At 37.1% G+C, this 9,733-nt stretch overlaps 1 protein-coding gene across 9 annotated transcripts; it reads left to right on the forward strand.

Moving 5' to 3' along the window:
• Positions 1-638: 638 nt before the first annotated feature.
• LOC103442660 (kinesin-like protein KIN-14E) lies at positions 639-9,070 on the forward strand. 9 transcript variants are annotated; one of them, XR_011576319.1, is made up of 25 exons: positions 639-833; positions 963-1,010; positions 1,209-1,492; positions 1,804-1,876; positions 2,089-2,220; positions 2,302-2,540; positions 2,675-3,002; positions 3,620-3,719; positions 3,798-3,979; positions 4,246-4,361; positions 4,490-4,592; positions 4,805-4,957; positions 5,043-5,189; positions 5,304-5,504; positions 5,585-5,749; positions 5,831-5,935; positions 6,051-6,182; positions 6,304-6,498; positions 6,623-6,749; positions 6,853-7,055; positions 7,170-7,421; positions 7,638-7,733; positions 7,919-8,116; positions 8,247-8,518; positions 8,634-9,070. XR_011576319.1 is itself a non-coding variant. In XM_029094266.2 (25 exons), the coding sequence occupies exons 3-25, from the start codon at positions 1,338-1,340 to the stop codon at positions 8,824-8,826; spliced, it is 3,798 nt and encodes a 1,265-aa protein (XP_028950099.1). In that variant the 5' UTR covers positions 639-833; positions 963-1,010; positions 1,209-1,337; the 3' UTR covers positions 8,827-9,070. The 9 variants fall into 9 exon arrangements, 7 of the variants coding, with proteins under 7 accessions (XP_028950099.1, XP_070670220.1, XP_008379689.2 ...); XM_029094266.2 differs by having other exon boundaries at positions 7,170-7,352; XM_070814119.1 differs by having other exon boundaries at positions 715-833; positions 963-1,034; positions 7,170-7,352.
• The last annotated feature ends 663 nt before the right edge of the window (positions 9,071-9,733 follow it).

Consider the following 9,733-nt stretch of genomic DNA (forward strand, 5'->3'; position numbering starts at 1 on the left):
ACAAAATCAAGATTATTTAAAAAGTGAAATTCGCCACTTAGTACTACGGTTTAGTGGTATTCCTCTTCGCTTGTAAGTAAGAGATCTTAGGTTCAATTATTGTCAGAGATGAATTTGAACCACGTTATTGGTAGCTCATTGTAAGACTAAGCCCACTATCTCTTATTTAGTATAGATAATACCGATTGTTAAAAAAAAAAGTGAAATTATGTCCAAATAGGCAAATATGTAGGTATTAATTAAGCTTTAACAAAAAGATATTATTGTTATTTTTCTCTCTTTTTTCGGTAAAAGCGAGTAAAATCATAGACAAAAGTGAAATTATTGGCTTCTAGAGTAGGAAACTTGGAAGGTTAAAGTTAGATTGATGGGCCCATCACACAAATGTCCCACAAGTACAAGCTTTAGCGGGTGGAAGGCCCAAAAGTTTGGGGCATTTCCCGCCCCAGGACACTTTCCAAATTACAGTACTACCCTTCCGTACATTTTCAAATTATACATACATCATATCAAAACTTTATCCTCGAAAAAATAAACGAAAAATTCGAATTACAAATGACCAAAGGTAGGAGGATATAATGGTCATTTCACACGTGGAAAACTGGAAGGATTGAAAATGCACAAGAGGAAGCACCCGAGCGAGCAAAAAAAGCAAAAGCTTTAAAAAATATATGTTTGTTGAATTTACGTAAATGGCCTTTGTCGTTTATTATAGTCCCGTGATTCTCTCTGCTTTCACAGGAAGCAGTGGTGTCTTTGAGGATTTTTGAAGCTCAGATCTCTCTCTCCTCCCTCTCTCTCTCTCCCCTCTCCGTTCGTTCAATCGTGCAGAGGTCAGTATCAAAGAGAAAGAGACCTTCTTGTTTTCCTGTTTCATCGATTTATGAATGCCACATTACATTTGATTTTCTTCTGGGTTTTTTTCTCTGTTCGTTCTATCTCTCGATCTGTTATCTCCTCAGAGCCAAATCCAAAGACCCAATTGCAGGCAGGCAATAATCTGACCAAAGGTTGGTGCTTTCTTGATTTTTGAGGTATTTTATCTTCTGGGTTTGCTCGTTTCTGGCTTGATGTTGCTGCCTTACCATGAAAGCTGTCCGCTTAATGCGTTGGAAATTATTAGGATGCGCTGATTATGTTTTGATTGTGTGATGTTTCGTATGAATGTGTTTTTTTACTTGTTTTTGTGTTTTTTCTGAATTTTATAGGCAGGGGACATAAGGTTTGTTTTTTTTTGTTCATCTTAAGGAAGATAACCTCGTACTAGAAAGATTTGAGGAGCTGAAGCTGTTTCTGGGAAGTGAGTGTGTGCCTCTGTCTGTGGGGGTTGCAGTGAAATGACAATTGACCTGAACCCGTCAATGTCGCAAAGTGTGAGAACTTTTAGCTCTAGCAATGGAAATGAGGATTCAACTCCTTTACATGGCTCTGCTGCTGCAGCATTTTCGAATGGGGATGACTATGACAGTGATAGCTCCAGCTTGGCACCGCAGTAAGTTCGCTTGTATATTCCTCTTGAGCCTGTCTTCAAATTTCGCATTGAATGCCTTAATTGTTCTGCTTACGAAGTCATTATGCCTGTTTTGTTTGTTAGCAAATTAAACAAGAGCGAGGCATGGCATAGTATCTCCGGTTGTAAAATTGTTGTTTGAAATCAGTCTTAATGTCTCATTGTAATAGTACTATTACAAAGATGGGTTCTTAAACATGCTGGTTAGCAAAACTGATGAGCAGTTTGCAGTTAACTTGGTATGATGCCGTCCTACCTCTGACCGCAGCATTCTTTCCTCATGTTAATTGCAGAACACCAAGGACCTTATCCATGGACATCCCGGCAGAACTTGCTGGTGCCATACCCTTGATTGATAGATTTCAGGTAGGAGCATATATTCTCTCATAATCAAGGTGATATGCTTATACAACATACATAACATGTGTGCGCATACATTTCAATGTTCATTTTCCTTTGGGTTTTTTTTGTTCCTGAAATTAAATTACTCGAAGTACATAGATTACTTATTGCTCATTGTTTTAGGGCAATCAACAGTTGTTATGTTTTTCATATAAATTATTTTCTTTTGAAAATAGGTAGAAGGATTTTTAAGGTTGATGCAGAAACAGATTCAGTCTGCTGGAAAACGCGGATTCTTTACGAAAAAATCCGTTGGTCCTCAATCCCGAGAGAAGTTCACTTTTGAGGATATGTTGTGCTACCAAAAGGTAACTACATGCTATGTTTCATAATGCTTCTTTTTATTAAAATATAAAACCCTTGAAGAACTAAATTATGGGCTTTTACAGGATCCAATACCTACATCATTACTGAAAATAAATAATGACGTGGTAAGCCGGGCAATGAAACTGTTCCAAATAATTTTGAAGTACATGGGAGTTGATTCATCTGATCGAGTTACTCCAGCAAGCTTAGATGAACGTATAGAGCTTGTTGGAAAGATGTTTAAGCAAACATTGAAGCGAACAGAGCTTCGGGATGAACTTTTTGCTCAAATTTCAAAACAAACAAGAAATAATCCCGATAAGTATGCATCTTTTTCTTTCCAGTCATAGTGTTTTGTTTCTATGATAGATATGATTTGGGTGTCTACAAGGCAGTGGTAAAACCATTGTCAATTCTTTGCTCCATGAGTTGACTTAGTTGGTTTTGGTATAACAGGCAATATTTGATCAAAGCATGGGAATTAATGTATCTGTGTTCGTCCTCTATGCCTCCGAGCAAGGACATTGGGGGGTATCTGTCCGAGTATGTCCACAATGTCGCACATGGTGTGGATATTGACTCTGAGGTTCGAGTCCTAGCAGTAAATACATTAAATGCTTTGAAGCGTTCTGTGAAGGCTGGTCCGAGGCATACAATACCAGGCCGCGAGGAGATTGAAGCACTTTTAACCGGTCGAAAGCTAACAACAATTGTGTTTTTCTTGGATGAAACCTTTGAAGAAATCACATATGATATGGCAACAACAGTGGCTGATGCTGTTGAGGTAGGCTTATCAACTTCAATGGGAACTATCTGTTTAGGTACCAACAGATTAAAAGGAAAAAATTATCACAAAAATAAAGAAGTCAACACGGGCCTTGTGGTCAAACAAAGTGGCAACTGGCTAGCCATTGCTCTGGTAGGTTCTCACAAAATTAAAATTCTAAGCAAACAGCTTTCTGGTAAAGTAAATATTTCGGGTGGTACAGTAGCAACGTACTGGGTGCATTTGACACACATTTGAAGTACTATAAGAGGATTGGGAACTGTTATTTAAGAAATTTTGTTTCAATCGCTTAATAACTTGAACCTTTTTTTTAAGTCCAGTAATTCTGACTATGGCATAATGACTCTGAATTATCCACTATGAATGGGTAACCAAGGTTGTGTTGCTGACTGTTGTCTAAGTCACAACGTCTTTTGCCACTGAATTTGTTTAGTTTATATTTCTGATTTGCAATTACGATCCATCACCTTTAAGTACTCATAGGATTGTAATAATAATCCGCCCCAGTTTCTTACTGTTAAAAAAGTTCTTTATTCTTGTTCTGTTATACACAAACGATAACTATTGCTATCTTCTCTATCATGTTTTTTAATAGTTTTCCATGTCGCTTTCAGGAACTTGCAGGGGTAATTAAACTGTCAGCCTTTTCTAGCTTTAGTCTGTTTGAATGCCGTAAAGTTGTAACTGGTTCAAAATCACCTGATCCTGGAAATGGTAATTCTTTTATTTTCCTTCCTGATGGTTTCCTATGTTAGGGTTCACTGAACTTTATCTAATTTTCTTGTCACACAGAGGAGTATATTGGGTTAGATGACAACAAGTACATAGGGGATCTATTAGCAGAATTCAAGGCAGCAAAGGATCGAAGTAAAGGAGAGATATTGCATTGCAAGCTGATATTTAAGAAAAAGCTGTTTCGGGAGTTGGATGAAGCTGTCACAGATCCAATGTTTGTGCAGTTGTCCTACGTTCAGGTGCGTAATTTCTATGAAAGTATTACTGAGCTTCTTAATCCTTTGTTTTTTTTTTTCCTTTGGTGAAGCTCATTGAAAAAGAATTTGAGCATTGTTTGTTGACCTGTTGGTTTGTCATTGCTTTTTGAATGACATCAAGGAAATTGTTGCTTTCAAGAGCTGAAGTTGAATTGTGAACATATGACTTCTATCTCAATGATTGCTACGGTAGTATTTAACTACAGGGGTTAACCTCCGAAGTTTTTTTATATGTTGTTATGTTATAGTTGCAACATGATTATATACTGGGAAATTATCCTGTTGGAAGAGATGATGCTGCGCAGCTTTCTGCATTGCAAATCTTGGTTGACATCGGATTTCAGCGCAATCCTGAATCAAGCACGTCAGTGTTCTCGCTACTTTTTTTTTTGTTCCATATTTGATTTGGCTTCTTGTTATCTGTTATTGTTTTAGAGTATGTCACATTTATAGTTGGTCTTTCTATCTTGACTTGAGGTTAATATTTTTCAGTGACTGGAATTCGCTTTTGGAACGCTTCCTACCCAGACAAATCGCAATCACACGAGCAAAACGAGAGTGGGAGTTTGATATTCTTTCACGTTACCATTTAATGGTAAGTTACCGCAGAGGGGTAAAACTTTAAGTTGCTATTCATTGCATGGAAATCTGTTGCATGAGTTCTTATATACAGTTACTTTAAAAAGGAAGACAAATCTTGATATCTGATTTGCTTGTCTGTGACTCCTTGTGCATGCATCCTCAATCATACGTCTTTACTTTGAAGGAGATATACTTTTGATATAAGACATTGCTATTGTATTGTAGGAAAGTTTGACAAAAGATGATGCAAGACAACAATTTTTGAGAGTACTGAGACAACTTCCTTACGGGAATTCAGTCTTCTTCAGTGTTCGCAAGATTGATGATCCCATTGGACTTCTTCCAGGGAGAATTATTTTGGGCATCAACAAAAGAGGGGTGAGTTTATATACAAATATAGTATATGTTCCTGTGTGTGCACCTCATTTTAACGTGATAGACATTATGATATCACATTCCACAGGTTCATTTTTTCCGTCCAGTTCCAAAGGAATATCTACATTCAGCTGAGCTAAGAGACATAATGCAATTTGGTAGTAGCAATACTGCTGTTTTCTTTAAGATGAGAGTTGCAGGTGTTCTTCACATATTCCAATTTGAAACTAAGCAGGTTTTGGCACCTCTCTAAATTAGCTGTTTGTTGATTGATCGTTTTTGAGGTTTATAGGCCTCTTCACTTAAGTTTCTTTGACTTGTATTATATGCATTTCTCCTTTCCTTGCAGGGTGAAGAAATTTGTGTTGCTCTTCAAACACACATAAATGACGTCATGTTGCGGCGGTACACTAAAGCTCGGACTGCTGCTAGTGGTTCAACAATTGGAGATCTTTCTAACAATGTTAAGCCCTCTGATGGTGAAGTGTATGGAAAACGTGTACAGGATTTGTCAAAAGCTGTTGAAGAGTCTCAGAGGAATGCTGATCAAGTAAGAAAATAAGATTTAAATGTGCTGAAATGTTGATTACTGCTATTATCTGGTGGTTGAATGAAACTATGTTAATTCAGTTGCTGGAAGAATTGCGTGAAAAGCAAAAACAAGAAGCAAAAATGCAAGAAGAATTAGAAAGTTTGAAACAATCCTTGGCATCTGAGAAGCAAAACCTGACAGAAGTTAGATGTGATCATGATAGGCTTAGGTCATCGTGTGACGAAAAGGATAAGGCGCTTCAGGTCAGTATCACTAATTTTCTAGAATCAGTATTTGCACTCAATGTGCTTTAAATATTTTAACCGATTCTCAAATCTATTTAGGCTGCACTGCTAGAGAAAAAAAGCTTGGAAGCAAGGCTGCAGAACTTGGGTAATCAAGTGGCAGAGAAAAGTAACAAAACACAGCAAGTTGGTGGAAATAACCACGTAAGTTTTTTATGAAAATAAATTTTGGTATCAATTTAGTTAAGTTGGTTCTTTCAAGTGATTTATGATAAGGCACAAGGGATTTTGAAAACAATATCTTACACGGGTATTGCAGAAGCTCGAAGACGAGATAAATCTTCGTGGTGAGGAGTTGTTAGCAAAAGAAAAAACTATAAGGAGACTATCTGATGAAAAAATATCATTGGAGCAAAGATTATCTGGGCTCGAAAAGACTAAATCTGTTGAGGTGATGCCCTTGACATCTTAATTTGGTGTTGGTTCGTTGCTTCTTTTTTAATGTTTTTATTGTCTATGTTTCTGGTACCCGATAGAAGAATCAAATATCTCAGTGAGTGTTGATTATGCAGATTGATTCTATTGAGAAAAAATTTGAGCAAGAGCGCAAAGTGTTAAAGCTTCAAGTGTTCGAACTTGAAAAGAAGCTTGAAGGAGTCAACCAAGAATTAGCAGGTCTTAAGTCAATTCTTGCCACCAAAAACTCTGAGGTTGCTGAATTACAAAGTAGCTTAAAGGAATTGGAGGAACTGAGAGAAATGAAAGAGGTAATGATCCTGTACAGATTCTTTAATGAAGCTTTTTCTTTCGTTTCTTATATTTATTTTATGTACAAGGTTCTAGTTTTGAAAATGGTAGACATTGCCAACAAATTTTCATGTTTGATTTCAGGACATTGATAGAAAGAACGAGCAAACTGCTGCCATCTTGAGGATGCAAGGAGCTCAACTAGCTGAGATAGAAGCGCTTTACAAAGAAGAACAACTTTTGAGGAAGCGATATTTTAATACTATAGAAGGTTGTCACTCCTTGAAATCTTTCCAATATTTAAGCAAGCCTTTTTTTTTCTTTCCCTTTAGCATCACTGATGTGAGGTTTGTTTTCCATTTATATACTTTCAGATATGAAAGGCAAGATTAGAGTCTTCTGTCGGTTAAGACCTTTGAGTGAAAAAGAAGTTACAGAAAAGGAAAGAGATGCAGTTAAAAGTGTAGATGAGTTCACAATTGAACATCCATGGAAGGATGACAAATTGAAACAACATATGTATGATCGTGTATTTGATGGTAATGCCACCCAAGAGGATGTATTTGAGGATACAAGGGTAAGTTTCTTTGTATTAAACGGTTTCATCGAAAGAGAGCTAATTTTTTTTAATTGATATGAATATACTTTGTAAATCATGTCTAACATTTTTGTTTATGTGCACATAATGCAGTATTTGGTACAATCTGCAATTGATGGGTATAATGTGTGCATATTTGCGTATGGGCAAACCGGTTCTGGAAAGACATATACCATATACGGTTCAGAAACTAATCCTGGACTTACTCCACGAGCTACTGCAGAGCTGTTTAAAATATTGAGGCGAGAGAACAACAAATTCTCATTTTCGCTAAAGGTATATCTTGTTGGTTCTGTACAATGAACAATTTTAGTGGTTGCCACTTACAACCCTTGCAAGAGCAAGGTAAGATTGTTAAATGCTTTCCTTTCCTATGAACATGTGAAACTTCTATATAGTAAGTACAATAAAAACGTCCATATAAATAGAAGAAAATGGGAACAAATTACAAGATGGACAACATATACGAATTACATTCATTGTTGTTGTTTAGGCTTGGTAATGGTTTTTTCTTTTTATTAATTACTACTAGGTAATTTGAGCTACTTTTTTTTTGCGCAGGCATACATGTTGGAGTTGTATCAAGATACACTTGTAGACCTTCTCTTACCGAAAAATGCCAAGCGTTTGAAATTGGAGATCAAGAAAGATTCAAAGGTAATATCTTTACAAATCTCTGATACTTTGTAATTCTACAAGCATGTGTCTTCTGATTAGACTGAAGAGTATTTTTGCTTAACCATATTTGATCCTTAATGCATGTTATTTAATTTTTTTTTATTCGGATCTGATAATTAGTATCACATCTTTAAGGTCACTCAATGGTTAATTTGTGATGGTAGGGTATGGTCACGGTTGAGAATGTAACAGTTCTCTCAATTTCATCACACGAGGAACTGAAAAGTGTCATTCAAAGAGGTTCTGAACGAAGGCATGTTTCTGGAACTCAGATGAACGAAGAAAGTTCAAGATCACACCTCATAGTTTCTGTTGTCATTGAAAGTACCAACCTTCAAACTCAATCTGTTGGAAGAGGAAAGGTACATCAGTATATTTCAAATCAAATGAATAAAGGCGATGCACACTGGTTTCCGTTCACTTCAGGTCTAATTAAATATTTGTTTTAAAATTATGTTCGTTAATATTTTTCTTTCACGTAATCATGTGTAGCTAAGTTTTGTGGATCTTGCTGGTTCGGAAAGAATAAAGAAGTCAGGCTCTTCAGGCAGTCAACTTAAAGAAGCTCAAAGCATCAACAAGTCACTTTCAGCACTTGGGGATGTTATTAGTTCTTTATCTTCTGGTGGCCAACACATACCGTACAGGAACCATAAGTTAACGATGCTAATGAGTGACTCACTTGGTGGTAACGCCAAGACGCTTATGTTCGTAAATGTTTCTCCTGCTGAATCAAATGTGGAGGAGTCGTACAATTCTCTAATGTACGTCATGTTTCTCTTTATTATTTGCTTTTTCCAAAATCAAATCATTTGACCCTTAATGTTTTTTCCAAAAGGTAACAACTACTGTTCTTGCACTCCTTTATGCTACATTCAGGTATGCATCAAGAGTACGATCAATCGTGAATGATCCAAGCAAAAACGTTTCTTCAAAAGAGATCATGCGGCTGAAGAAGTTGGTTGCATATTGGAAAGAACAAGCAGGCAAGAGAGGAGACGACGAAGATTTGGAAGAAATTCAGGACGAGCGACCGGTGAAAGATAGAGGTGATGGCCGCCATTCCATGTAACTTTGCTGAAACAAGTATCTAGCCAGAATTTTGTGTTAGCTGGGTAGACCACGTCGAGTGAGCATACAATTTGGTTCAGTATTCTAGTTGATATTATATTTTTGGGGTCCTGATTCTCTCGTTTAACATGGTGTTCAGATGAGAAAAGGTTGTAACTGGGTTGGGAGGATATGAGTTGTACAGTGTGGATGGTGTGTATAGATGACATACTCTTAATTTTATTTGTATATGGAGTTCGAAATCTCGTCCTCGTCTTTCATACTTGTTTTCTTCATATTTTTGCTTCAAAGAAAGTGCAGTCGCTCAGATTTTATCCCAGCTAACACAAAGTGAAATGAAAAAAAATAAAACATGGCAGTGCCAGGCTGCCAGCTCTTGGAGACGGTCCCTTGGGCTAGCAATGCCACGATAATAGTATTGCAAGCCAATCTCATAACTGAACCATCACATGATTGGTGTTGCTATATGCAGTGTAGTATCTCAAGCCAATCCCGTTACCAAGCCATCACATGATTGGTGTTGCTACATGCAATGCAATATCCCAAGCCAATCTTGTTACAAAACCATCACATGATTGGTGTTGCTACATGCAACAATGCAGTATTCCAAGCCAATACCGTCACTGAACCATCACTTGATCGGTGTTGCTACATGCTGTACAGTATCCCAAGCTAATTCTGTCACTAAACCATCACATGATTGGTGTTGCTACATGCAATGCAGTATCTCAAGCCAATCCCGTCACTTAACCATCACATAATTAGTAGATCCCAAGCCAATTTTGTCAATGAACCATCACATAATTGGTGTTGCTACATGCAATGCAGTATCTCTAGCCAATCCCGTCATTGAACCATCACATGATTGGTGTTGCTACATGCAATAAGTCAATCCTGCCACTGAATCA

Source organism: Malus domestica, chromosome 15 (assembly GCF_042453785.1).
Source record: "Malus domestica chromosome 15, GDT2T_hap1".
In the NCBI taxonomy this organism is placed as follows: domain Eukaryota; kingdom Viridiplantae; phylum Streptophyta; class Magnoliopsida; order Rosales; family Rosaceae; genus Malus; species Malus domestica.

Coding starts and splice junctions, on each gene's coding strand:
- LOC103442660 (XM_029094266.2), top strand. CDS start 1,338: ATGACAATTGACCTGAACCCGTCAATGTCGCAAAGTGTGAGAACTTTT. Junction 2,221..2,301: donor ATATGTTGTGCTACCAAAAG/GTAACTACATGC, acceptor GGGCTTTTACAG/GATCCAATACCTACATCATT. Junction 8,117..8,246: donor AATCTGTTGGAAGAGGAAAG/GTACATCAGTAT, acceptor AATCATGTGTAG/CTAAGTTTTGTGGATCTTGC.